The sequence below is a fragment of the Equus caballus genome, chromosome 11 (genome assembly GCF_041296265.1).
Source record: "Equus caballus isolate H_3958 breed thoroughbred chromosome 11, TB-T2T, whole genome shotgun sequence".
NCBI classification, from domain to species: domain Eukaryota; kingdom Metazoa; phylum Chordata; class Mammalia; order Perissodactyla; family Equidae; genus Equus; species Equus caballus.
In genome coordinates this window covers 18,661,455-18,689,132 of record NC_091694.1, presented here as the reverse complement: position 1 = coordinate 18,689,132, position 27,678 = coordinate 18,661,455, and the positions used below count along the sequence as shown (strand labels likewise).

The 27,678-nt window shown below is 51.6% G+C and overlaps 2 protein-coding genes across 5 annotated transcripts in view; one reads left to right on the top strand and one right to left on the bottom strand.

Moving 5' to 3' along the window:
* Positions 1-119: 119 nt before the first annotated feature.
* Positions 120-27,408, bottom strand: DCAKD (dephospho-CoA kinase domain containing). Of its 2 annotated transcripts, XM_001495148.7 has the most exons (6): positions 27,035-27,408; positions 25,197-25,304; positions 9,053-9,271; positions 8,476-8,679; positions 4,387-4,474; positions 120-1,447 (listed from the first exon to the last, which is right to left on the bottom strand). In XM_001495148.7, exons 3-6 carry the CDS (start codon positions 9,162-9,164, stop codon positions 1,156-1,158), a joined length of 696 nt encoding a protein of 231 aa, XP_001495198.3. In that variant the 5' UTR covers positions 9,165-9,271; positions 25,197-25,304; positions 27,035-27,408; the 3' UTR covers positions 120-1,155. The 2 variants fall into 2 exon arrangements, with proteins under 2 accessions (XP_001495198.3, XP_023508149.1); XM_023652381.2 differs by lacking the exons at positions 25,197-25,304; positions 27,035-27,408 and adding an exon at positions 20,144-20,271.
* The window catches only part of NMT1 (N-myristoyltransferase 1), a 33,302-nt gene continuing 32,213 nt past the window's right edge, over positions 26,590-27,678 (top strand). For 2 of the 3 annotated variants that reach the window (XR_011422877.1, XM_014739669.3), the window contains exon 1: positions 26,590-27,608. Coding sequence is in view for 2 of the 3 variants with exons in the window: in XM_014739669.3 (XP_014595155.1) it covers positions 27,478-27,608 (131 nt within the window). In the remaining variant the exon portion in view is untranslated. The remainder of the gene's footprint in view (positions 27,609-27,678) is intronic. The other variant, XM_070226094.1, reaches the window with a different exon arrangement.

Sequence of the window (27,678 nt, the reverse complement as noted above, 5' to 3'; positions counted from 1 at the left end):
AAGTGAGGGGCCCAGGCCTCAGTGTGAGAGGAGGCCAAATGTAAGCCCAAATGCTATCTGTCAAGTCTGGGAACCTTGGTCAGTCCACGGTGCTAGGGGAGAAATGGCAGTGCAGAGCATTTCAGATCAACACACTTTATTAAGCACCAAGAGTGAGTCAGGCTCTGCACCAGGAACACAGAGATGAATAAGACTCCTTGCCCTCAAAGGGCTTACAATCTAGTAATAGAGACCAACCAGCTTTTGGCTGATTACTGTGGATTCAGGTAAAATGGGGTGGGGGTGTGGGGGTGGGTGGGTGTGTGTGTGTGTGATCCCAGAGCATCTAACCCAGCCTGGGGCAGTGCCTGAGCTGGGAGTCAACCAATTACAGAAAAAAAAAAGAGAAAGAAAAAGGGTATTCCAGGCGGGGGAACAGCAGGGCAAAGGCACAGAGGTGAGAAACTACCTGGTGCAAGTGGACGACCAGGAGCTCAGGGCTAGGAGAACACGGAGTGGGAGGCAGATGGTGGGAGGGGTGAGGAGGGAGTAGGGGCACAGAGAAACACCAAGGTGGGACGGCGGGTCATCCCAGAAGAGGCCTGGGCGCTGCCCAGCTATAGCATTACCCACAAGGGAATCCTCACTACATCCTGGCAAGGGCTTCAAGCTAGGGGAGAACCCTGCTTGAAGTTGGCAGGCCTTGGTCCCATGGTCCACAAAGGAGGTTTCAGCCATGATAAGGCATGTGCTCGGAGAGGGTTCAAGCCCAGGGAACCTCCCAGCTTTAAACACTGGTGAGGGCCACAGAGACAGTGTTCCTCACCCCCACCCACAAGAAATTTGTAAGAGTCTCCCACTGCTGCTTTCATGCCCCATCACAGACACTGTTCTGTAGATGGTTCCAGAGGGAGGGACCCTGGGGAAGGTGGGAAGGAGCATCTACTGACAGAGGGCTGTTTCTCTGCCTCAGACAGGACTCACTCCAAAGAAGGGTCTGCCCAGGGCAGAGCTCCAGCCCAGATCCAGAGAGAGAGAGAGAGAGAGAGAGAGAGAGAGAGAGAGAGAGAGAGAGTGTGTGTGTGTGTGTGCGTGTGTGTGTGTGTGTGTTGAGGGGGCTGGGAGGAAACAGGATGATTCCTTACCCAGCTTCAGGCTCTGCTTTGGAGGGCCCAGCTAGGGGGACGGCAGGAGGTAGCGGGTGAGCAGGTAGAGGAGGCCGGCAATGCCGGCCAGACCCGTGAGGACCCCAAGCCTCAGCGGCAGGTACTCCAGGGAGCGCTCCAGCTCGGCATGCAGGAGGATGACCTGGCGTTTGGTGACGCTCCACTCGCCTGAGTTGTCAAGAACATGGCGGGCCATACGTGCCTTGTCCTTCAGGGGCAGCTGAGCCTTGATCCGAGCCTCTGCGTCCTCGCGGTTCAGGTTGTTCCGCTGCATCAGCCTTGCCAGCTGCGTGTCCCGGTCACTAAAGACAGGGCAAAAGGGCTGCTCAGGCATCGTAGGCCCCAGCCTCCCTCCCACTAGCAAGTTACGGGGGAGGGGGCAGCCCTGGAAGCTCCCTGCCTCCCCCACCACACCCCACTCTTTGTGAGGACGCTGGGAGCACTGTGGGCGAGCTGAGCCCCTTAATATAAACAAGGAGGGAAAGGGCTGCCGCCACTGCTCTCTGCCACCTGGGGTCTCTCTGTTTTGCCACCAGGCCTGAGATTTCCCAGCTATAAAAGAAGGATTTGATCACCGGGAATCAGCTACCTCCTGGATCCCTGGACAGGTGACCTTTACTGAAAGGCCTGTGTCTGCCAGCTAAACACATCCTGCGGTTCCCCTGGGGCTGGGGCTTGCTGCATCAAAAACAGCTTCCTGGGCCACTGCAAAGACCCCTCACTTTGTCGCCCCACCCCTACTCCTGCACATTTACAGCAAAAGGACCGCACTAAGATGGTGGCTGCTGTGCTTGATGCCACTGAAGAAGTGGGACGGACCAGCCCCAAGGTGCTTCCAGTAGGAGCGAGGACTTAAGAACTGGACCTCCTCGGCCCTCGGACAGGACTAAGCACTGGAGACTAACACCCAGTCCCCTAACTCCAGAGGAAACTCCAAGAACACGTCTTGTGCCCATTCTGTTATCCCCATCGGGATCCTTCCTCAGGAAACCCCCTGTCCTGCCTCTGGCTACACAGCTGTCCAGCTGTGCTCTGGAATGGGCTCATCTCTAACATCCCTCTAGCTCTACGACCACCTAAGCCCCTCAATGGGAACAAGGAGGAAAAGGGATGTAGGAGCTGTTTCTCTGCCATCTAGGGCCTCTGCTTCGCCACTAGGCCTGAGTTTATAAGATGGGAAGATTTGACCACTACAATTTGGTCCCTTCTTAGGTGTGACCTCCTGGGATGTGAAGACAGACTTTCTAAGGACAGACATAATCTGAATGCCAGCCAGTTCCGATGCCATTCAGAACAGAATGCTGCAGGTCATTTCTGGCTGGCTGATCGGGAAGACCTGGGAGAAGGGATGACATCTGTAATGGCTTTGAGAAGTAGGTAGGATTTCTGATTTCCTTTGTTATGGGGACAGTGGACTGTCGAGGTCATGGGCCAATCCCCGCCTGGATGAAAACAAGGACTATATCCAACTTTAGTCAGGAATACCCGCGAGTCTGTGGCTGGGAAAATCTGGGTGAGAGAAGGGAGATGGCTTAGGGCCACGTGTGAGTCACATCCTTCAGAAAGTGGGTCCCCTGGGATGTGAAGGCAGAACTCTCCAACAGCCCTTCCTGGGGCTCAGAAAGAGTCCCATATTTAGTTGAAGGATTGATGCGATTTGTGGTAATGGGTTTTTACCCAAATACTTATCCCACAATTGGAAAATTCCTCAAAAATGTGAATAATCATGTTTTGGTATAATCACGCTTTGGTAAATGCCCCATATTACTTCAAATGCACCAGAGGGCGTTTGCCAGCTAAAGGAGTCCACGAAGGGACCCTCATTTTTGTAAAGTGTAGATCCCTTTTACGAAAAGCAAATAATCACTCATTCATACCTCTCTGGCAGCTCTCGTGAGTTGTACACCCACCTGTGCTGAAAGTGGGGCCTAAATGGCAGCCAGGCTTCTGGCAAAGGCTCCTCTGGCTGTGAGTGGGGCTGCAGGATCTCCTGGTGAGCAGGCAGAATCTACAAAGCCCCACTCATCTGCCAGGAGTCACAGCCATCTCTGCTCTTAGCAAACAGACCAACCTTGAAGGAAAGCCAGGAAGGTGGCAAGGGTAGGCGCAGAGTGATCTGGTGACTGCAGATGCAACCAGCCCCTGTCCTGTTTCCTCATGTATACTAAGGTCCCCCCGCTTGGTATTAAGGCTCCAAGGGAAGGAGAATTCTAAGTCTTCATGGAGTTTGCTTGGCCTCAGCTGATAGTCTTTCACAAACAGGGAAGAAAGAACCCAGAGAGGCTGCGGGTTTACATGGGGAGACATGGGCCAACGGGGGAGCTGTGAGGATGCCCCTACGCCAGGCTCAGCAGATTTAGACTGGGCTTCAAATGCCAGCCCATGGTGGGGAGCTGTCGGGGAGGGCAGGGTGATGCTTAGGGCACTGAGCACCCCAGGCCCCACCTCCAGTGTGCTAGGGGCCTCCCACACATTTGTCTCTTGAGAGCCACTCTGTGCCCAAAATACCCATGGAGCCAAGTGCCCACCTCTGTGTCTGTCGTACTTGTGGGTGGCATCCAGGAAGCTTCTGGGAGGCAGAGACACCCTGCAGCCTTCTCTACTCTCACCCTGCTGGGACTGTGACTCATTTTCTCTGACAGTTTGATCCTCCTCTGTTTGCCAAACCTGGATCCTGGTTTGCTTCATGTCCTGGAGGATTCTGAGAACAAAGCTCCTTCCTTAGCTGGGCTCTGACAGTTTTCTCCCCGCAACTTTCTGTTCATAGGTGTTGCTAATGGGTGGCCCTGGACAAATTCTGAAACTCCCCCTGGAGTTCTCCGTAACTCAGAAGTATCAACTCATGCCCTGACCACCTCGTGTTGAAAGGTAAACTGATGAAGTAATAAATGTGGGAGCTGTTTGGAAAGTTGAGAAGTGCTACAGGAGGGAAAAGGGATCCAGCGAATAACAACATGGTAGCCCAGGGCAAGGCCTGGCATCTGAGCTGAAGTGCCTCCAAGAGCCAGAAGGGGGAGCCCTTCCCAAGCACTAGAGAGGCTGGGAGCCATCACTTCCCACAAGAACCTGAGGGTCTGTCTGGGTCAGGCAGAGGCATTGGTTTCTACAGGCTCTGGGCTGTGCCTCCTGGCCGCCTGGTGGGCAAAGGGCAAAGTGATGTGGGCTATTTCTCAGGTACACGCCCTACTCCAGGGGTACTTCCTTCCGGCCTTGGTCAGGCTGGGCCATGTCGCACACTCACCAGTATACCACCACTGTGTGCTTCATGTACTTGAGCAGCTTCTTGGTCTCAAACAACAGGGGGATATCCAGAATCACGTAGCGGTATCCTGGGGAGAAGCCAGGAAACCCACAAGTTCAATTCTGCAAGCACACACTGAGGATTGACTATGGGTTAGGTGAGGGAACAGAGTTGGAGCCACTGGCCCCTACCATGGAGAGCTCCCCAGCAGAGGGGGAGACTTTCCAAGGACCAGCATATCCTGAACCAGCCAGTTCCAACGCCACTCAGAAGAGAATTCTGCAGAAAGCCATTTTTGACCGGATGACTAGGGAAGACCTTATAGAAAGGACGGCATCTGTACTGGCCTTGAAAAGCAGGTAGGACTTCTGACACTTGAAAATGCGTGGGTGGAGGTGGGGCTTCTCGGACTGGAGAACAGCAAAGCACAAGCAGCAGCGAGGTTCTACTGCTCTGGCTGCAGTGCAGGCCTCGAGCGTGTGAGGCAAAGCTACGAGGGAGTCGGGGCAGGCACAAAGGGTTGATCGAGTTCACTTTGATCTTGAACCCAAAGAGTTGTTATTTCTGAGTAAGGTAATGACACAGCCAGAGTTGTAGGAAACTAGGAAGAGTTTCCAGGAGTAACTGGGCCCTTTCTGCCCTACTTCACCCACATTCTTTTTTTTTTTGAGGAAGATTAGCCCTGAGCTAACTACTGCCAATCCTCCTTTTTTTGCTGAGGAAGACTGGCCCTGAACTAACATCCATGCCCATCTTCCTCTACTTTATACGTGGGACGCCTACGACAGCATGGCTTTTGCCAAGCGGTGCCATGCCTGCACCCGGGATCCAAACCGGTGAACCCCGGGCCGCCGAAGCAGAACGTGCGAACTTAATCACTGTGCCATTGGCTGGCCCCAATACTTCACCCACCTTTGCTCAAAAAACCAAAACTAAACTGATAGGCTATTCCTCAAGAGCCAGGTCCCTGCCTGGCTCCCTGCTGAAGACTCCTGCATGGCCATCTCCACCAACCCTCCATGACAGACTCATATAGGGTGGCAGCAGCAGCCCCGAAAGGAAAGAGGCTGCTTCCTGGCCTTAAAGGCAGACCTCCAGCCAGGGACTGCAGGGACTGCAGGGACTGGTCTGGAGGTGTGGGGTGGCCATGACTAAGACTGTATAACTAACTCCGTGGAGTAAAAGGCACTGGCTGGCCCTTACCCACTGTGAGTGGGCATGTCCCTGGGCTGCTGGCACAGAAACACCATAGGCTACACACTCATCGTTCTCTTTAGGTCAGTGCCCCCTGTGTGTGTGTAAAACATCTGGCAGGGGTCCAGAAGCATGGGGGAAAGGGATGGGCACTGCTTCTGCCCCGACACCCCTGCCTGGCTTGGATGGTGTCCCACTGTAAACACTTCCAACTACAGAACTAGACACACGTCACGCCAATCCCAGGGGTGGCATGGGGAAACTGACACTCGACGTGATGCAGGGAATACAGTGACAACCCGAGCCACTGAGTTTCTTGTTCTCCGGGACCTGCTGCTCAGGAGGCTGAGGAGAAAGCTTCAGTTGAAAGCTGGGTTAAGAGAATGGGGTCTGGGGCCGGCCCCGTGGCCGAGTGGTTAAGTTTGTGTGCTTTGCTTCGGTGGCCCAGGGTTTCACCAGTTCAAATCCTGGGCACGGACATGGCACCACTCATCAAGCCATGCTGAGGCGGCGACCCACATGCCACAACTAGAAGGACCCACAACTAAAAATACACAGCTATGTACCGGGGGGCTTTGGGAGAAAAAGGAAGAATAAAACCTTAAAAACAAAAAAAAAAGAATGGGCTCTGAGGACCTGCCTGGGTTGGTAGCCCTCACTTTCCCACCAGGTGACTTTGGGCCCCTTAACAAACCGCATCTGTTTAAATGAGTGAAAAGACTACCTTCCTCACAGGAAGGTAAGGATGAAATGAGCAAAGGCAGGTAAGCCACTCAGCGGCCCCTCACCAGACCCTCACTAAGTGCCCCACCGATGATGGTTATTATCTCATGGTTCCCTGGAGCAGGGAGGCCGGCTCCCCCGCTCCCCTCCCAACTCGGAAGAGGAGCCAAGACCAGATCCTCCCTGGGCCTCTTATCTCCCTTCCCTGCTCGCTCCTGTCCTTTCCTCTCCCCTCACTGTCCTTTCTCCTCAGCTCCTCTCGGGAGCTCGTGGCCAGCTCTTTGGTTCACTGGCAGAGGGCTATTCAGCTGTCACCTCCCTCCTGCTTGATAAGCTCTGCAAACTCCTGACTATATGAAGACATCCGTCTGCCTACACGGAGGCCTCCCCAACAGCTGGTGATCTTATCTGACGTCTGATTATACCAACTTTGACAGTTGTATTTGTTATACTCATCAGGGAAAAACTGGGACTGTGGAAGCCACAGCTGTCGTCCCCATTTTTCACTTTATCGAGCTGAAAAGAGCTTTCTGGCTTTTATTTAAGTGGTGGTGGTTGGGGAAAGAGGAGGCTGGGTGGTGACACAGCGGGAGAACCTTGGAGCGGGTGACATTACCCGATGCTTCATTTGAGAAGGGGTGAGCCACTGCCGCCTCAAAGCCCTGCCGAGGTACTTGCAACTGGCCTGGGAGCGAATGGAAAAGGGCAGGAATGAAAGGCAGAAGGCTTCGCTCCCAGTGGGGGACAGGAGGGAGGCCTGGCACAGACACAAGAGGCAGGACAAAGACAGAAAGAGTCCAGAGACTCCTTGAGGGAGGAGGAAGGGAGGGGCGCCTGCAGCAAGGTCCTGAAATGAAGAGCCAGAGCTGGTCCCACAGGGAGGATGCCTGGAGCCAGCTCCCGCCCTGGCAGAGCTGGGGGAGGCGAACAGGGGACAACTCATGGCTGTCTGTCAAGTCATCCCTTCCCTTCTGGAGGAAGGTACTGGCCAGAGCAGGGGGAGGGGGGAGGGGAGGGAGGTTCCCCGCTCTGTGCATGAGAATGTGATGCACGAGAGAATAAGGGGTTTGGCCATGATCACAGTGTAAAAGCCCCCAAAAAACCTAGAAGGCTCCCCCACATCCTCCAGGAGGAAGGTCTCAGCATCATCACTGACAGTAGGGAGACAGGCAGCCAGGACTTCAACTCTGAGGCCCAGGCTGGGGGCTACAGAGGCCAAAGGCCGGAGGCAGATCTGCAGGGGTCCTAAGCCAGCCTCTCGCCTGATCCTAAGCCACTGCTCTCTGGTCTCCCACTTCTGGTGACTGACCGCATCCTGGACATTAAGTATCAGCCCAGCCCTGGCCAACACCGTCCTGAAGAACAGGGCTTGAACAGTGGTCTCTGGCTTGGGAAAGGCTGCAGCAGCTGCAGAAGGTTCTTGCCAGCTGAGCACAGACCCCTGCTTTTCAAACACTCCCCGCTTCCTTCAGTCCCGGCACCGCCAGGCTCACTCTCTCCCCTGAGCCCCAGCTCCGTAGGATTATCCTCCACTTAGAACCCCCCCAACACCTGCCCTGGCCATCCTGGACCCTCCCCAATTTCCAGTCTACAGACTTACTCTCCCAGGTGGCTCAACCGGGACCAAATCTGACTCTGACCGGTTTCCACTTGCGTGGTGATCGATGTCGCTGACGTGGACTGAGCCCCCAACAGCTTTCAGGGTTGGCATTATTAGCTTTACCATGCAAATGAGGAGAAGGCAGAGGGGCTGGCTCGCTCAACAAAGCCACAGAGCTAGACTGTGAGGGCCAGCACTTAAACTCAGGCCTTACAACTCCATTATTCATCAGCTGTCATCACTCCCATCCCTACTAGAAAAATCAACTTACTTCCTGGGGGTCACGGCTCAAAAGCCTCAAGTGTCTCTTCTCATTAAACTGTCAACCTCCTCAAGACTTGAGGGACACTGCTTCATTCCTCTGGGGCTGGTACGGGGTCTGCATGGTGGGTGCCAACGACCAGAGTGAACTCGACAGTCTGGATAACCAGCTCCCCCACCCTGGCCAAACTTTCTGCAGAGATGAAGGGCCCTGGTCCTGGGGGGAGAGGGCTCTGCCCCACCCTGTCCCAGGCCCTGGTCCTGGGGGGAGAGGGCTCTGCCCCACCCCTGTCCCAGGCCCTGGGTCTTACCCCGGAGGAAGTACTTGAAGGTCTCCTTCATCATCTGCTTGCGGATCTCAGGGTGGGTGATGGCGTTGAGCAGAGACCGTCGGTCAGGCTGGTTAAAGATCAAGTCCCCCAGGACCTTGCGATTGATGTCGCCATTCTCCAGCAAGACCTCAGTGCCAAAGGCCTCCACGATGCGCCGGTGGGCTGGGTGTCCTGGCTGGACAACTGTGGCATGAGGAAGAGGCTGGGTCACTCTCCGGAGGCTCCAGGCCAGCCAGAGGACCCAAGTGACTAGAGGCAAAATGACAGGGGAACCCTGGGGTGCTTCTTTCAGTTGGAGCGAAAACAAAACGAGAGGAGGGAAAGCAGTGAAGGAAGAGCGCACAGCCTCCCTCGTGTTGGTCGTGGGTGAGGTGAGGAGAGTGGAAAGTTAGACAGAAAAGGAGAGGGCAGGCAGGGGTGGGGAGCAGGAAAGCAGACCAGGGCTGACAGGAAAGCCTTCCCTCCTGAGGCCTCAGCAAAAGGGGCGCATGATGGAAGAAAGGAAGCACAAGGGAACCGCTGTGGACGAGCCCGCAAGCCAGCCCCTCCGACTCACCCTGCCGCGCTATGACGTCGATGTCGATGACGGCGCAGCCCAGCTGCTGGAACACCTGAATCACGGAGCTCTTGCCTGAGGCGATGCCCCCCGTGAGGCCCACCAGGAACATCTTCCCAGGAAAGAGGTCAGGGAGCTACCCGACCAGGAGCCGCAAATCACTGGAGAAGGGCGAGCTCGGCGGGTCGGGATGGCCCACCGCGGGAATGCCAGGACCTCCTACGGACAGACGAGAGCAGGCCTCATCAGCGCTGGGAGAGGGGGGCAAAGGAGGAAAAGCGAGACTGGCCTGGCAGGGAAAAGTCAAGTCCTGACACAGAAAACTTTCCGGAAAGGCCTCCAGTATTCCTTTAAAAACACTCACAAAGAAGGCAAACTAACAGTCTAAATTTAGCAATCAAAATGCTGGGCAGGCAGAGCAAGGTCAGGTGCTACGAAGCAGAGTGCTTTCTGCAGGTGGCAGTACCCCAGTGCAGGCAAACTTCACATAGAAAGGGGAGACCTGACCCTCTGGTGGACCCAGGGCACTTTCCAGATGCCCACAGGCCGCCCCCTACCCCCAACCCCGACCTCCTCTTTCTAGTCTGGGACACCGAGGCTTCAGGGAAGAAAGGGCCTGTCTGCCCAGCCCACCACCAGCACTAGGACTGCCTGGGGGGATAGTGTAAACCAAGATGAATATTCCTTCCCCCTCCACCAAGAACTGGCCCAGATGGGGAGCTCAGTGGCAGGCAGTGGCTCAGTGGCCATTAAGTCTGAGGATTAGAGAAATATGGATCTTGCCAAGAAGGGAAGTGAGGAAAGAATGGCAGGCTGTGGGGCAGGTAACTCTGTGCTGGTGTTGGGATCTGAAGCTCTCTCAGACTGAGCAGCAGTACAGCACAGAGGTTAGGAGCATGGAGCTCTTCAGGCCAGTTCCTCCATGCTGTGCAACCCTGGACAAGTCATTTGCCTCTCGTTGAGCCTCAGTTTTCTCATCCATAAAATGGGGATGACAGAACCTGCCTCATAAGGTTGTTGTGCAGACTGAATGAGAAAGTGCATATAAAGGGCCAGCCCTGGTGGCCTAGTGGTTAAGTTTGTCACGTTCTGCTTCGGCGGCCCAGATTTGGATCCTGGGTGTGGACCTATACCACTGGTCAGTGGCCATGCTGCAGTGGCCACCCACATACAAAAGAGAGGAAGATTTGCCATGGATGTTAGCTCAGGGCAAATCTTCCTCAAGCAAAAAGAGGGGGATTGGTGATGCATGTTAGCTTAGGGTGCATCTTCCTTGGGGGGGAAAAAGTACATATAAAGCCCTCAGGACACTGCTATTTACATGGCAAATGCCCAGTAAGGGAAGTGAGGATGGTGATGCGGGATGGAAGGTGGAGGTCAAAGTCATATTGCAGGGCACAGAAAGAAAAAAAGTTATGAAGTTATGTCCCCATTCCTGCATCCTCAGACTATCTCACAACAGATTTTTTAAAAAGTCACGTTGGGGGGCCAGCCCAGTGGTACAGCGGTTAAGTTCTCACGTTCCGTTTCAGTGGCTCAGGGTTCATCGGTTCGGATCCCGGGTGCAGACATGGCACAGCTTGGCAAGCCATGCTGTGGTAGGCACCCCACAAACAAAGTAGAGGAAGATGGGCACGGATGTCAGCTCAGGGCCAGTCTTCCTCAGCAAAAAGAGGAGGACTAGTAGCAGATGTTAGCTCAGGGCTAATCTTCCTCAAAAAGAAAGACAGATAAAAAGTCATGTTGGGCCCAGCCCTGTGGCCAAGCACTTAAAGTTCCATGCACTCCACTTCTGTGGCTTGGGTTCACAGGTTGGGATCCCAGGCGCAGACCTACTCCACTTGCTGGCCATGCTGTGGAGGTGTCCCACATACACACACAAAAAAGGAGGAGGATTGGCAGCAGATGTCAGCTCAGGGCAAATCTTTCTCAGGGGAAAAAAAAAAGTCACGTTGCATTTTCTGGAGTCAACAGGGTTACCATGTCTTGAATTTTGTTCCCAAATTGGAAGAAATTAAATCAAAGGCCAGGTCCCTCCGATCCTTCCTTCAGCATCAAATCACTTCTCCAGGACCTTGAAATCTGTCGTAGGACTCTTTTTTTGTTAAACAGCAGATTTACTGTCCTAATTACACTTTGTTTGAACTTATCCTGAAAAGACTGCCTCCCCTGAGGACGCATCAAATGATGGGGGAGGCAGCTGCTAGGATGTGGGCTGAGTGGGTGGGTGGCTTGGGGCAGTGGGAGGACCAAACTAGAAGTTTCAATGTGCCCAGGCTCGTTCTCACTCAGGAAAGCCAAGGGCAGAGAGGGGAAAATAGCCACCAGAGTCATCGTCCAAATGGAGCGACCTAGCCAAACTATTAAACCATTGACAACATTTCTCCTCACTCTCTCTGAGACTAGAGTCACCCTCAGGTGGTCTCCATTCCGCTTACAAAAAGAGGAGTTAAGGGTAGGATTCAGTTGTCAAAACTAAAAAAAAAAAGTTCATTCACTCAGCTGAAGCTTTGACATGAAAAACCTAGCAACACAGTTTTTAATGCCACCTCTGTCCTGTTGTTCCTAAAACAGTGAGTCTGCTCCTCGGCCAAGGACCAATCTGGAAGAACAGGCCACAGCCAAGGGAAGGGACGAGGGCTGGTCCTCCACAGGCAGCCTCATCGTTGAAAGCAAGCCACTGTTCACCTGGTCATCCAACATTGCCAGACTTGAAGGGGCCTGGAGACCACGTGGCTGAGAGGACCTCAAGCCCCGCCATACCCAGAACCAGGCTACCCCCGACCCCCGAGACCTCCTGGACCAGACTCTGGCAATGGAGGTATCAGGCAGCTCCGCTCTGTAACACGGCTTGGGATTGACTCTAACTCCTCACTTACAGTGGTAAAGACTGAGGAGAGAGGAAGGGACTTGCCAGGGCCACAGCTATTAGTGGAGCCTGGATGGAATGCAGGGCTCCTAATTCCGAGTCTAGACCCTGCCTTACTGTACTCGGAATGAAAAGTTAATTTATCTTTAGACTAAGTAAGACAAATCAAGGATGGTGAATGTCTCTGTAGGCAAATCAATTCAGAGCCAAAGACAAATGATTGCTTGATGATCATATAGGCATTTTCCCTCTGCAGGATAGGGGGCGGGGTCTCATGGGCAGCAACCAGGGCACAGCCATGAATTCCAGGCTCAGCTCCGTCCCAGGCTCCCCGGGTAACCTAGGGAATATCCTCCCTTCTCAGTGCCTTGGATGACCATCTGTAGAAACAGAGCAACAGCTGCTTGGCCTCCGTCATGAAGGCCAAGGGGGTGGCAGCGCACATGCCTGGGGAGGCTGTGGGCCCCTGGCTTAAAGGGGCTGAACAAACAGCAGCTGTTCCCCTCCAACAAGCCCCTCCATAACTCGTTCCTCCACTAACCACTGACCTAGCTCCTCTGTGCTTTGCAGCTCAGTGCCCAGCTCTCCCGGGCAACCAAAGGAAAATACAGGTCTTGCCCCTCAGGAAAACTGGGGAGACAGACAGTAACGAATGAAACCAGTGCCGACAGGTAAGTAAGAGCAGTCACGTGGGACTCACCTGAGCCTGGTGGCGGGGTACGTGGACCCCTCACAGGTCTGCTCACAGATCTGCCCTGGGAGGGGCTGCAGCGAGCGAGCGTCCACTGTCCCCTCAAGGCTTAGCCAGGAGGAAATGAAGGCTGCCTCTAAGTCCCACCTGGACCAGTCCGGCAGCTCCTCCCAGGCACCCTTGGAGTGACCATCTTTGATAACCTGTGTTCATGACTCTCTTCCTGCTCTGGCTCCAAAGTCATCACTTTCCAGAATCTGCTCATTTCCTCTCATTCCAATGCCTTTACATGGAGGTGGAGGGAACCTCACAGCAACTCCTAAGCCTGGCTCTGATCTGAATCTCCCACAACACTTCAGAAAAGGTACAGAAAGCCAGGCTCCACCCTGCCCGCTGAACCTGAATCTAGCATCCCAGCCAGCCAGGCACCAGAATGGCTGCTAAAGTAGAGCGCTGTAGAGGCGAAGTTGAGAGGCCTGGGTCCTGGGCTCTGAACTCTGCCACGAACCTATCCGTGCGACTGCAGGAAGCCTTCTCACCAGCCTGGCCCAGGGTGGGGAGTGAGAATCTGCGGAGCCCCCAAATGCCTGCCCCTCTCTGAGCCTCAGTCGCCACACCTGTAACCGAGGGGCTGCACAATGCTAACAGCAGCATCAGCTCTGGGGGAGGCTATGAGTCACGATGGTGCTTTCCTCCTCCCTCCCCGTCTGTGGTTCAGCCCTCTTCCCAGAGCAGTCAACAAACGCTCTCTTGGGGAAACCAAAGAATGACATGACTGTTGGTGGCCCACAAATCTTCCTCCTCAACACCAAAAGCTGTTCACAGAGCTGGCTTGGCTGCAGGAGGAAGGACAACACCGAGTCCCACAGGAACAGAAAAGCTGACGCCCAGTGGGGGGAAACGGAAGCTGGATTCCGGAACTCATTCCAGGCCTGGGACTCGTCAGCGAAGGTGGGACAGCAACCCCAGGGGGAGCCACATCCAAATCCTTCCTTCCCCCTCCTCCTCCACGTCACTGGAGAGGCAGCAGAGTGGAAAGAAAAGGGTAAGGACTGGAGTCCGGGAGGTGGTGTCTGCACCTGTGACGTGGGCTCACATGCTAGTGTGCTCCATAAACGTGGGCCCTCTCACTGAGCTTCTCCAAACGGCCTTTCATTTTTATCTCTTGGGCCCCAACAGTCTGGAGAAGACAAAGAAAATACATTCAAGGAAGAACAGCCTCTCCTGGAATCTCCTCTGCCAGTGTTTCCTACAGAAAAATGAGTGGGCTGCTTCCCCGGCCTCCAGAGAAAAAGCCCCACGGCCCCGTGCTGTCTGTCCGAGTTCAAACTCCGCCAGGCCCACCCTGCTAACCCAGGTCGCCAGCACCTTGTTCCTAAACCTCTGTGGCAGCCTCGCGGTCTGACCTGTGAGTCCCTGCCTTGCTTCTCCCAAGGCAGCCAGGGTCACAGCTTAAAGTGGACATCTGATCGTGTCACTCTGCTGCCTTCTTCCCCTTCCTCTTAGGCCCTCACAGAGGTCTCTGGGCTGCATGTGACCTGCCCACTGTCAACTCCTCAGTCACTCCTTGTCCACGCCTATGCCTGTCACACGCTGCCTTCTGTCCCTGGACATGCAGGCTCTTTCCTACCTCAGAGACTCCATGTATGCTGTTCCCCCTGCCCACCACACTCAGCTCCCAGCTCACTCCTCTTGATTGATTCCCCATTCATCCTTCAACCAATCAGGCAGCAGGCACCGTTGGAAATAAGAGTGCCTGCCTCCACCAAGTCTGCAGTCTACCAAGGAGAGCTCACGGTATGTGTGGTGGTGCTGAGTAGGGGAGCGCATCAAGAGCAAGGGGGTCATTGTTCTAAATGAGGGACCAGGGAGCTCTCTCAGAGTGAGGGCCTGAGAGCAGCGAGGGAGCAAGTCCCAGCTCCTCGCAGAGCAGCCTTGCACCCCCCAACTCAATCACGGCCCTGACATCTCTCACCGCTCACTTCCTTCCCTTCCCTGGCACCCAGTGTGCTTTGTACTTTTGTTTGTTTGCGTGCCTATTTTCAACGTGTTAGATAAAATAAGATCCATGGCTACGAGCATCTAGCAGTGTTCGCTGTCTGCCTGTCACCTACCAGGTGAGGGATATTGGTCAAGTCACTTAACCTTTCTTCCCACCCCCACCCCCAATTTATTTTTTTTGCGGAAGATTAGCCCTGAGCTAACATCTGCTGCCAATCCTCCTCTTTTTGCTGAAGAAGATAGGCCCTGAGCTAACATTCGTGCCCATCTTCCTCTACTTTTTATATGTGGGATGCTTACTACAGCATGGCTTGCCAAACGGTGCCATGTCCGCACCCAGGATCTGAACCGGCGAACCCCAGGCCACAGAAGTGGAACATGCGCACTTAACTGCTACGCCACCAGGCAGGCCCGAACCTTTTTTCAACTCAGTTTCTTCATCTGTAAAATGGAGCTAACGGCACCTACTCTGAGTTGCTGTGCAGAGTAAATACACGGGAAGTGCTAAGAACAGCACCTGGCACAGCCTAAGCCCACATCCGACATTCCCAATGAGTTGCGCGAGTGTGATAACTATTTACAGAATGAATGACTGGATGACTCCGTGGCCCAGGAAGGGGAGGGGAAATACTTGGGGTCACATTCTCCTGTCAGTGGCCAAGGGGAGGCTGGAACCAATGTCCCGCCTGCTCCTTTTTCCATTAGAACATGGTACTTGCTGCTAGTAAATCCCTCCTGGAAAAAATGGAAACAAACAAAACACCCAATGGGTTGAACAGAATAAGGAACTGCTATTTGAATGGACGCTCTCGCCTTCCTCCCTTGGGAGAGCTCAGGACTTAAGCTGGAAGCCAGTTTTATTGCTTTGCAGCTCCTAGTCACAGCTCAAAACCTGTCCCGGGGCCAGGACCTGGCTCCCTCATGAGCGTGCAGCCTCTCAGGATTTCACACCGGGCATGCCTGACCAGCCAGGCACTTCTCCTCGGAATTGCTTTCCAAAGAGGATACAGCCATTTTGCTCCAATGATCAATATAATCATTCATGAAAATGAGTCATTCCCTGCCTTGGGACCCAATTATTTTCTCATGGAAGCAGTAGTTGCAAAAATATATTGTTTTCCAGTCAAATGGTAAGTGCTATTTTTATCTACAGTTTCCACACTCCTAATCTTTCATTATTGGTGAGAGGCTGCTGTTTAAACCTGAGTCCAAATTCTCTTTGCTTGTTAGGCCTGTTAAGTCACTACCTCCTCCAGGCTGCCAATCACCTAGAGGAGCCACAAGAGAAGGTGTTGGCAGTCAGCCTCGCTCGCCAACACCAAGGAAAAGGAGGGACAAGTCTCTCTTCTAGAGCACTCTCCAAGCACAAACCATCCCTTCAGGGAGCTTGTATGGGGGGCAGGGAGGCTGTCTGGACTGGACTACCACGCTGGCGTTTATGCAGAAAAGGATCACAGGGAATCCCAAATCTCAGGGGCTTTGAAGCCACAGGGGCCTTGGCTGGGATCTCAGCTCTGCCCCTTAACTAGCCGTGTGGCCTTGGGCAATTTACTTCAGCACTGTGGGCTTGTTTCCTTGCGTGTAAAATGGGATTAATAATGGGTACTCACCGGGGTTTCGTCAGGATTAAATGAGATGACATATGCCACCATCACCTCATCTCCCCCAACTCAGTGTGTGACACACCAGTCCCTGCAGTCTACTCCATTTCCCCAAAGGGCACCGACATTGTTTCAGTGGCTCAGGTCAAAAACCTCAGCATCCTCCTGGCTCATCTCTCACAATCTTCATCCAACCCACCAGCACCCCTGCCCCACCTCCCACCTTCACAACCTAGCCTACACGCCTGGTCGCCCACCACACTGACTCACTCCTGGATTACGGCAGTAGAATCTGAGTGATTTCCTCGCTGCCACCTCTGCTCCCCAGCAGTCTATACACAATAGACTAAAAATGCAAGTCCGATCGTGTCACCCCTCTGCTCAAGACCCTCCAACGGCTGCATCTCGCTTAGAGTATAAGCCAAGTCCTTAGAGTCCTACGGGGGCTTCCCGAAAGACACAGGCTGGCCTCTCCAGGCATCCGCTTGACTGGGACTCTCCGCACACACCTTGCTGCGCCTTGACCACGCTGAGCACACTCCCACCTTGGGCATGTGGACACGGAAAGCTCTTCCCCTAGAGGGGGCTGCATGGCTCACTCCCTTCTCTGCCCAACTGGCACCCTATTAAAGACTGTCCTGAATATATAGCACACCCATTTCACTCTCCATCCTCCTTACTGTTCCACTTTTCTTCACAGCACTTGTCAACTTATCACCACCCAACATACTATAAATCTATGTGTTCTTGCAATCTGCCACTCTCCCTAGAATCTGGGCACTACTGTATTCAGGGTGCTTAGAATAGGCCTGACAAGTAGGAGCCCCTCAAAAATTATTTGTTGAATGATAAAGCAAAAGGTCCAGCTCACGGGTAAGCAGGAACTCAACATTAACTATTTTAATATAAGAACATACCTGTTCCAGAAAACCTACTAGGACAATCACAAAGCCTTTTCCACATCGCTCCCCACCCCCACATTCCTGAGCTGATAGTATCTTGGGCTCACAGATGAGGAAACTGAGGCGGAGAGTGCCTAGGAAGATGAGCTGCCCAGCAGGCAGGAACTAGGGCAGAAGAGCTGCCACCCGCCCTTTGAGCACTCCCCACGTGTCAGGGACATCCTTGATGCCATCTGATCAGCACAACAACCCAGTGAAGGGTTCTTTGATTTACTCCCACTCTAGTGGAGAGCAGACGGAAGTTAAAAGAAGTATTTGCCCACAGTAGTTCCGGTAGTTCTGGATGGGCAAATGGAAGTTAAAGGAAGCATCTGCCCATAACACTTCCGGTAGTTCTGGGTGGTCTGTACACGGGGGAATGAGAATCCCTAGGGGATGCAGGAAATTATCCAAGGGGCACAAAGGCACAGTTTAAGAGGAATAAATTTCAACTCAGTTCCCCAGCATCTCCCAATGGGAACAGATCAGCCTTGGAACGTACCTGCAAGGCTATCCTTTCCCAGGTCCCCTTCACACACTCGCCCATCTCCCACATTACAGGAAAGCCATAACTACCCACTCAATGCCAAAACTTACTAAGGTGCGTTGTCCCAGCGTACAAAATACTCACAAAGGGACAATTTAAAATATCGTTATTCATGCTGAGATGTGACTGCCTATAGTGTCTATGTGACAAATCCTCCTGCTGAGTCAAACCCTTGCCTTCAATAAAGTTAAAGGAGGCCCTAAAAGAACTGTCAGCTGACACATCATTGACAATCGAATTCAATGATAGAGCACTGTGATTTTTTTGGCCCATAACTCAGAAGATGCTCAAAGAATTGAGTAATATTGACACAACGAAATGACTTCAAGTCCGGTATATTTATTTGTATTAACCAACTTTTTCTTTTTTTATTAAAGATCGGCACCTGAGCTAACAACTGTTGCCAATCTTCTTCTTTGTTTTTTTTTTTTATTCTTCTCCCCAAAGCGCCCCTCCGGACATAGTTGTATATTCTAGTTGTGAGTGCCTCTGGTTGTGCTATGTGGGACGCTGCCTCAACATGGCCTGATTAGAGGGGCCACGTCCATGCCCAGGATGCGAACTGGCGAAACCCTAGGCCGCCGAAGTGGAGTGCGCGAACTTAACCACTCAGCCACGGGGCCGGCCCCTAACCAACTTTTTCAATACTCACAGCCATGAAAGAAAAAAAGCTCTGCTCATTCTAGCAAATATACATGGATGCGTACATGAACTAAAAAAAAAATTCCACTCAGCTTACTAAGAGAAGCATTTCAAACCAAACAATGATCAACTATGTATTTTACAATTGTAAAAGCTCAATCCAAAAGAAAATGTTTATTATGAACACAACACAATTTTCAAGTGTTTTAATTTTTGTATGTATTTTTGTTGCAGAGCAGTAGGAGGACAAACCAAAGAGTTTCAAGTATAAAACCTATTATACTAGAAAAAAACGTTGTGGAGGAAATAAAGTGGAAATATGAATTCAAGGAGGACGACAGAACGATGTAAAATTTCAATTGTTAAAAACTGGTTCGTGTATTTTTTCCCAAAGGTGAGGGAAATCAAATCACTATGGTATTTAGATTCTACTGCAGAATTAAATGCCTGATGTAAGTTTTACTTTTAAAAGATCAATATTTACAATTAACCAGAAATCACATCCTTTGCAACTACTGAATCTTGCAGAGAAAAATTTTAGCTATCTAAAATCTGTGAGTGGGTAGTTTACAAAACAAAGATAAACGTACTGCTTGCGTGCCTTCAGCTTCCAGCCCTGACCTTTTCTCCTAAGGCACAGGCACCAAGAGAGGATCTGAACTCTTTAAACGTATTACCCAGGAGGACAGATTCAGACCTTGCTCAAGAGAGAAGAGGATGTGGCAGGAATTTCGGGCCCTGCTAAGAAAAAAACATCCCAATCGGCCTGTCCACTTTCTATTCATCAGCCAGATCTCTAGCATCTCTCTTTCCCCAGGCTTATGTCTGCACCTGGCCAAACCCATCTGATTTGGGTAAAATCAGCCGCCACTGCCCCCGCCCCCCCCCAACATACTCAAAGGCTTCCACGTCTTTAACATTAGGACTTAACATCAAAGTTCATTTGGGTAACAATTTTTCCATAACTAAGGGAGACAGAAAAATCTGTGAAAACTTCATAAGCAAACACAACGTCAGAGGTGCCAACGCCTCCATCTGGGAAGCCGGGGAAGGAAGACGAGCAGGGGGTCTGGCCGCTCTCTTTCCCGGGAGTAGAAACGCCGCCGCCCAGGCCTGGGGGAGTCTTTGCTAAAATTTCACAACCAGTCTAGACTCGGAGGGAGGAGAACAGCGGAAGGGAAAGCTGTCCGAAGAGCGGCAAAACAGCAGCTACCCAGCAAAGTACTTTCCATCCACCCTGTGAGATAGGTTATCATTCCCATTTTGCAGATGAGCAAACTGAGAGTCGGAAAGGTACCCAAGGCCACACAACTGGAAGTGGCAGAGGCTGGATTCAAAAACCTAACTTAGGCCTGACCACAAAGTTCTAAACTGTGATGGCTTCGGACTGAACCTGGGTTTGAATCCATGATTCCCGCCGCTTTCTGGTTGTAAACCCTCCTCCATTCCCATAGCTGTAAAACAGGGGAAATACCACCTCGCTTAGTAATGCTGCTGTCAAGGCAATGAGCCATGGATGCAGAAGCGTTTGACCCGGTGGCTGCTACATAGTACGTGCTCAACAAATTGTAACCAAGCCTTGAAAAAAAAGGCGCGAACTCTACGCAGCACCACGGAGCACGACCGGAGCGCCTCCGGCGGCGGTTCTGTGCGTCCCAAGCCCGGCCGGGCGCAGGGACACCACGCCCCCGGGGTGGATCCAACCCTCCAGGCCGCGTGGTCCGGACGCCGGAGAAAACAAAGGAGCCCCACGGCTGGCCCACCCCCGCTCCCAACCGCCCGCGCCGGGCCCTACGTACCCTGGGCCTCCGACCCGGCCCGGGCCGCCGCCGCTCGCCCAATCTCAGCGGCGCTCACTGGGGGGCTCCCGGCGGGCAGGCGGGGCCTTGGGGGCGCGAGCACGCGGACCGGACGTCCGGCCGGCTGCGGGGGGCGGGCCCGGGGAGTGGGGAGGCGCGCGGCCCTCGAGTGCTGGGCAGGGTGGGGACCGCAGGATTACTCTTCCCTCCGAGCCAGAGCCTTCCCACGTCGCGGGGGGAAAAAACCAGAGTCCCAGTTCAAATTCAGGCCCAGCCATCACTAGCTGTGCAGCCTCTCGCAATGGCAATGATAACTACGGTGGTTAACTCTGCACCTCCTACCTGCCAGGTCCAAACAGCACTCTGTAGGCATTATCTCACTACATCTTCACAGTCCTTGAGGTAGATACTGTCACCACGTCCATTTTACCCAGGAGGAAAGCGATGTTTATAGGTTAATCAGTTTGCCCTCTCTTACCAACTCAGCTGGCTGCACAGCTCACAGTCTGTCCATACAAGCCTAGCAAGTCACTTAGCCTCTCAGCCTGTCTCCGTTATCAAAGTGTGAATAATCGCTACTGTGCTGCTTGTTGATAGGACTGGAAATACATAAAAACATCTAACAATGCCTCACATATCGTAGGTGGCCCTCAACTCCTACTCTGCCTCCTTGCCCTCTCCCTAAACTGCACCTCTGCTCTCTGCTCCCTTTAAGGTAGGAATTTTATCTATCTTCACCACTAGTATCCCCAGTGCCTACAACAGTGTCCAGCATAGTAGAGATCCAGTACATTGAGGAATGAAGTAATTCAACATCTTTCTCTCATCACTTCAGTCCCTGAAACCTTTCTCCTTGACATCAACACCCAATAAAGGATTGCATCTCATGATCAAAAGGGCCATTTGGTCCAAACGCCCTTCCAGCATTTGAATCTCCTCCACATCATCTCTGCTGTCTATACTTGGACATGTCCAGTGTCAAGGAACTCACTGTCTTTCAAGACAGCTTCATGCAGTCCTGGTAGTGAGAAAGTTCTTCCTTAGATAATATCTCTTCTAGTTCTAATCCATGGGGTCAAGCACAATTCTAATACATATTCCATAGAAATAGATCTAATGGCCCTGTCCCCTTCCTGCACCAAACAACTTACGGATAACCTAGGTTTGTAGTTCTCAATCTTTTCCCTACTCCTGACACATCAGAGGGATACCCACGCTCCCATAGGTAACTATGGCTGGCCATGGCAGTGATGGGGATAGGAACATGCCTGTCCCTCCCCGGAAATTATAGGCTCTTCATGGGGCATATTGTTTGGAAACCTCCATCGATGATCTTGTTTTTCCCAGATACTGCCTTACAGTATTGTGAGCTACTGCTGTGCAAGTGGGGGCCTAGCCTTCTAAGTAGGCATCCTTATGGTCCAATTTGCCAACAGCAGCTACATCTCTGCTCTGGGAGGATCCCAGAGGAAAGGCTGCTGCAGGGGCTTCAATCCAGGCACCTCCTGGGAACTAAAGCTCCACCTTTGCAGGTATGAGGTGATGCCATCAAGGGCCTTTTCAACTCAAAAACATATCCTCCGTTATTCAGGCCAGCAAAAAATAAACTTTGAGCTGGCTCTAGCTGCCTACACGATCTCATTTCATTCTAACAATCTGCATCTCAGTCCCCTCTGTGTCCTCAGCATCTAGCATGATGCCTGGAATATGGTGCTGCTTCAAGTTGCGTTTGATGAACAAGCCTCTGAGTCCGATGGAGACGACTCCTTTGACTCCTGGGCCTTTGACTCTGGTTCTTAAAATTAAGCTTACTTTCCATATGTTTGTTTTAAATAAATATTAATATCCAATTAAATTTATACCATACCTCACAAATACCATTAATATTTATCCTTTATTAAACAGCTTCCAAAAATAAAAACCTCCCATGAGTTGTCACCAGCTGGAAAATAAAGTCCAAACTCTTTAGCCTGAAACTTCACGCCTTCTGGGACCTGGCTCCTGATCACCCCTCCAGACATATTTCTCACCATCTGTTCCCCCTTGGGAAAGGCAAAGATCAAAGTAATTTAGTTACTGCACCAGCCTTTGTGTTAAAACACCAGGTTCAAGTCTAAACTCACGCCAAGTAGCAGTAAAACTTTGGACAAATCATTGAACTACTTGTTTTCTCATTGTAAAACAGGAACAACACCTGCCCTGCTCATCGCACAGGATCAAACGAGACAGCTGATGGTAGGGACTAACAAGACCGTGTGAGCACATTCTGTGAGCAATGAAGCACTGCACAAACATAAGGGGTCGCTCTACTGTGTGCTCCTGCCTCTGCCCTTTGCTTGTAGTGTTCCACGCCCTGAGGGCTTTATCCCTTCTTTCTCCCCATTCACTCGTATGTTAATTGATTCAACAAATATTAATTGAGGGCCTGCTGTGTGCTGGCCCAAGAGATACAGAGATGAGGAAAATCCAATTTGTTCTTTGTCCTCATAAAAGTAGAGTCTTGTGGGGGAAAATGGTTGGAAACTAAATAACCACACAAATAAAAGTAAACTTGCAGCTGTGACTCTAGCTCAGGAGTGGGTCCATAGGGCTCTCAGAAATTATAATTGGGATCCAGGACTTACGCTGCTTTCAAGGCCAAGTTCAAAGTCTGCTTTCTCCAGGAAGCCTTTTCTAACAATGCTGCCCTGAGAGCTGCACCCCCCTGCCCCACCCTCAACTTCAGTTAACTCATCTATCTAGCTCATTTAATCAGACCCAGTCATGCTTTGCTATTTTGTTTCCAGTTTGCTTGATTTTACTCTAAGCACCTTCTGAGCAGGGAATGCCTGGTACTCTCTTAAATCTCACAGCACCAAGCAGAAGGCTGGGCTGACTGTGCTCCCGGCCAACGTGTCAGGCACTGTCACAGGAAGGGAGGGTATCCTTCCTGAAAGTGAGCTCCAGGGAGACAGGAAGCTGCTGAAGACCTTCTCCCATCCCTGATTTCACGATTGAGCCCACTAGTCCTTCCTTCTTCAGAGGAGAAAAACTCTCTTCCCCTGGACAGCCAGTCTGCTCCCTAGAGAATGATCTCCAACAAAAATTTGATCATCTCTCTCCCCAGCTAAAAGTCCTTCAGTGGCTCCCAAGTGTCTTCAGGATAAAGCCCAAACTCCTCAGCAGGGCATCCACATCCCTTTGTGGTCCGACTCCTCACTGCCTCTCCAGTCTCAACATCCAAAATGCTCCTCACACTCTAAGCTCCAGTTGCATCATTCCTGTTGCAGTACCACAAAGCACCCTACCCTCAGGCAGCTGGACGTTCATACCTTCTGTCCAGACCTGTTTGTCTGCTTCCCCTGTGAAAACTCAGCTCAGCCACCTTTTCCTCCAGGACCCTTTTCCCCAGGTGCAAGGTTCCTCCTCTAGGCCCCTGCTACACTCTGTGCTCCCCACTCTCTTACGCACTGTGCCGTGTCAGTCTGTGTACCTACCAACTCATGGAGTGAACCCAGGCTGGAGACTGTGTTGTTCTCTCCCTGATTCCCTAGTTCCTGACATGTCATGAGTGCTCCACGGTGTTGAATAAATGAACCACAACATGGCTCATGCCTTCCTAGGCCCATTAGAAGAAAGGGTATCTCTCATATGCTGGGAGTGCAGCAAGGGCTTTGATCTGTGATGCACATCATGAGAAAGTTTTCCTTTGATTATCACAGCAGTAAGCCTGACTTCCTGGGAAGGGAAATAATAATTTATAGGGTATTGACTGTCCCAGACACTTTACTAAGTGTTTTTCCTGCAGTGTCTCATTTTACAGATGAGGACAGTAAGGCTCAGAGAGGTCAAGTGACTTGCCTAAGGTCACTCTTTAAGCAGACGCAGAAGCAGAGGCAGGATTTAGAACCCAGGAAGTCAGACTCTGAAGCCTATTCTCTTAACCACTATGTTCTACTGTCTCCAGTAATAACTGTGAAGGGATAATGGAGGTATGTACACTAGGAGCAAATTCCAGAATCTGCAGAACTTCACAGACACGTCCCTCAGTTACCCTCTGGGCCCTGCTGTACCCCACTACCTTGGTATTATGCTCCTGCCAGAATGGGTGCGTAGGCAGAGCCAGCAGAGCTGGACGGGAGAATCCTGCCATTTTAGTGTGATGAGGCACTCAGAAAGCGAGAATGTTTACTTCGGGAAAAAGAAGAATTTTAGGGAATCAGATATTAATTATAAAATATGTAATAACTATCTAGAAAGCCACAGGATTATAGGTTTCTACATGATTCCAAAAGGCAAAACTTGACCAACTTTCCACCAGTGAGAGCTGTCTGAAAGTGGAAGGCTCTCTTGTGGGGGTGTGGGGAGGAACAAATATGAGAACTCTTGGAACCCCAAGAAAGCATCCATAGACCCAACCTAGGAAACTACATTGCATTGCTTTGAGTGACCATTCTGCACCGTGACTGTAAACTCAAAAGTAAACTTAGGCCCCAAAATCACATGTGACAATATTTAGTTATCAAGTGGTCATTTTAAAAAAGTGTCACAGGGCCCGGCCCTGTGGCCAAGTGGTTAAGTTCGGGCGCTCCACTTCGGTGGCCCAGGCTTTCACCTGTTCGAATCCTGGGCGCGGACATGGCACCGTTCATCAGGCCATGCTGAGGCGGCATCCCACATGCCACAACTGGAAGGACCCACAGCTAAGGATACACAACTCTGTACTGGGGAGCTTTGGGAGAAAAAAGGAAAAATAAAATCTTTAAAAAAAAAAGTGTCACATATACCCAATTTCTTTCTAAAAACATAAAACTTACATTTTATTGTAGAGAAATCACGGGTCCTACAAATCTAAGTGCGGATTCTAACTTGAAAAATCCTAAGAGAGAGGGAGTAAGTGCCTCGCAGGTCCCCTCTCACTCAGAAATTCTCAGAGATGCTGGATTCTAGAACTCTGGACTTGTACTTGTATTCTGAGCTTGACAGCCACATTGCCTGCCTACCTCCCCAGAAAGGCTCTCCACTGAGCAAAAACTGCTCAGTTTGCAGTAAAATACAAGGCAGAGTATCTTACTTAAGCTTTGAACTGCAAGAACGGCAGGGTCCACAGAAACCAGCACCTTCATTCCCTATTATCACTCTTCCTCAAGGCTTCTTTAGCCTTCATTCAACCTCTGCGTACCTGTGAGAAAAGAAAATATCAGGATGGGAATTAGAATACCAGATGTGGGTCCTGGTTCTGCAATGAGATATCATTGTGATTTTTTTTTTTTTGCAAGCACGATTTTCTTCAGGTCCCCTTCCCTATCTGCTTCTCAAGGTCACATGTGCTACAACAGGTGAAACACTTAGAAAAGCTAAATCCATCTAACACATGTAAGGCTTTATTATCATTATCTCTGACCTCCTCTTCTTGCCTGCAGATGCATATACTGCATCATGTTGACAGCAGTCTGGGTCCTGGTGAGGAGACTGCGGGAGACAGCTCTCAGCCTGAGCAGGGATCTCTGCCTGCCTTCTAAAGTCAAATATAGGGGCTGGCCCCATGGCCTAGTGGTGAAGTTTGGGGCGCTCAGCTTCTGTAGCCCAGGTTTGGTTCCCTGGTGGCCATGCTGTGGTGGCAACCCACATACAAAATAGAGGAAGACTGGCACAGATATTAGCTCAGGGCGAAAATTCCTCAGCAAAAAATAAATAAATAAAGGTAAAGTAAATATAAATGATCAGGGATTATCAGCTGCTTTGGATCATATTTACTTCTGCTCTTGCCACTGATATAAAAACAAAGAGTTAACTATTATATATATATATATATTCCTTTTCACGTATGTGAGCCACCACCATAGCACAGCCACTGACAGATGAGTGATATAGGTCCACGCCCATGAAACAAATGCTGGCAGCCAAAGGGGAGGGTGCTCAACTTAACCACTAGGCCACCTACCCACTAGGTCACTCGGGCTGGCCCAAGAGTTGACTACATTTAGCTCTGTTTTCTTTGTTTTGTTTCCCTGAGTCAGATGGGACCTGTTTCTTCCCACCCTATTCCTCTTCCCACGTTGAGAGCTTCCCAACAAGGCAAAGATCATTTTCCTTTTTGCCCAGTAGAGCTCCCTGATGATAAGAACTTGTCTGTCCCTCACCATCCACCACAACCCAACTTGAAGGGAAATCTCTAGGAATGGGAACTATGTCTTGGGCTCTCTTCTCAAGACTCAGGTGCCATTACTCAATCACAGGGGCGAGACTCAAGGGATTGAAGCATTCAGTCAAGGCTGAAAATAGATTAAGATGTCACAATTACCTTCTAAAAACTGATTTCCCTTATCTGATGTATCAGACAGTGGGACCTTGGTAATGGTAAAGAATTCAGACGGCCTAAGGGCAGACAGGTCCAGATTTGTATACGGATTTTGCTACCTATTGGCTATGTGACTGTGCAATTTACCAACCAACCTGGGCCACGTTTCCTCGTCTGTGAAAAATGGGAATAATGGCACCCTCATTCGAGGCTTGTTGCGAGGATTAAAGGAGATGTACGAAAAGCTTTACCACAGAGCCTGGTATATACCTAAGTGCGCATTAAAGAGGAATTGCGGAAGGCTGCTGTGGAGAATGAAAGGGACACTGTGCAGAAGAGCTTCGTGGAGAACAGTACCCGCAGGCCATGAAGCGGCAAGGCCTGACCGAGCCTTCAGGTCTCCTTGCTCAGGATCAGTGCTCCGCGCACCACAATCCACTGCCTCGCATGAGGCCCTGACCAACCAACGACCAGGAGCCGCCCAGGGTCCCGAATGAGGAAAGGCAGCCAGAAGCCACCTCGGCTTCTTGCAAAACAGACTCTCCAAGAAGGCCCGACGCATTCGGGCTCCCGGTGGGTCGTACCCGCGGGTCTCAGACCCTCTTACTTACCCGGGAATGGTAATGGTCCTTAACTGCAGCCAATAACGGCTCACCTGTGACCCAGGAACTAGCAAGGGCAGGCTGAGGTCAAACCTTGGATTTTGGAGCCCACGCCCGAAACCTTAAACCTGATCGAACTACAATTCCCAGCATGCTAGGCGGCCGCTCGGGTCGCAGAGCGTCGGCCCGCCAATCTTGGGGCCCTTCTTTCCTCAAAGCGCGGCTGAACGCCCAGGACTTCCGGGTAGTGCTAGCCCCCAAACCAAGGTAGCCTCCCCTCGTGATTTCTGGGTATTGTAGTCCACCTTTCCGGTTTCCCTGGAAAGAGCGGCTCCTAGTTACGGCTCCCCTCGCCACAAAAACTACAAAACCCAGAATATAGCGCAAGTTCCCCTCGTCCAATAGGAACCCCCCATGTAACGAGGCGCGGAGGCCGGCTCTCGCAACTCAAGATGGCGGACGAGAGTGAGACAGCAGTGAAGCCGCCGGCACCTCCGCTGCCGCAGATGATGGAAGGGAACGGAAACGGTCATGAGCACTGCAGCGATTGCGAGAACGAGGAGGACAACAGCTACAACCGGGGGTAACGAGATCCTCGGAGTCCAATTCTTGTCCAGTCTCCCACAACCTGGGTCTCGGGGGTGCGGGGAAGT

Excerpts from the sequence above, each read along its gene's own strand:
- DCAKD (XM_001495148.7), bottom strand. The coding sequence starts at position 9,164 with ATGTTCCTGGTGGGCCTCACGGGGGGCATCGCCTCAGGCAAGAGCTCC. Across the intron at positions 8,680-9,052 it reads CGACGTCATAGCGCGGCAGG|TTGTCCAGCCAGGACACCCA; the intron begins GTGAGTCGGAGG and ends CTCATGCCACAG. Across the intron at positions 4,475-8,475 it reads CTTCAAGTACTTCCTCCGGG|GATACCGCTACGTGATTCTG; the intron begins GTAAGACCCAGG and ends GCTTCTCCCCAG.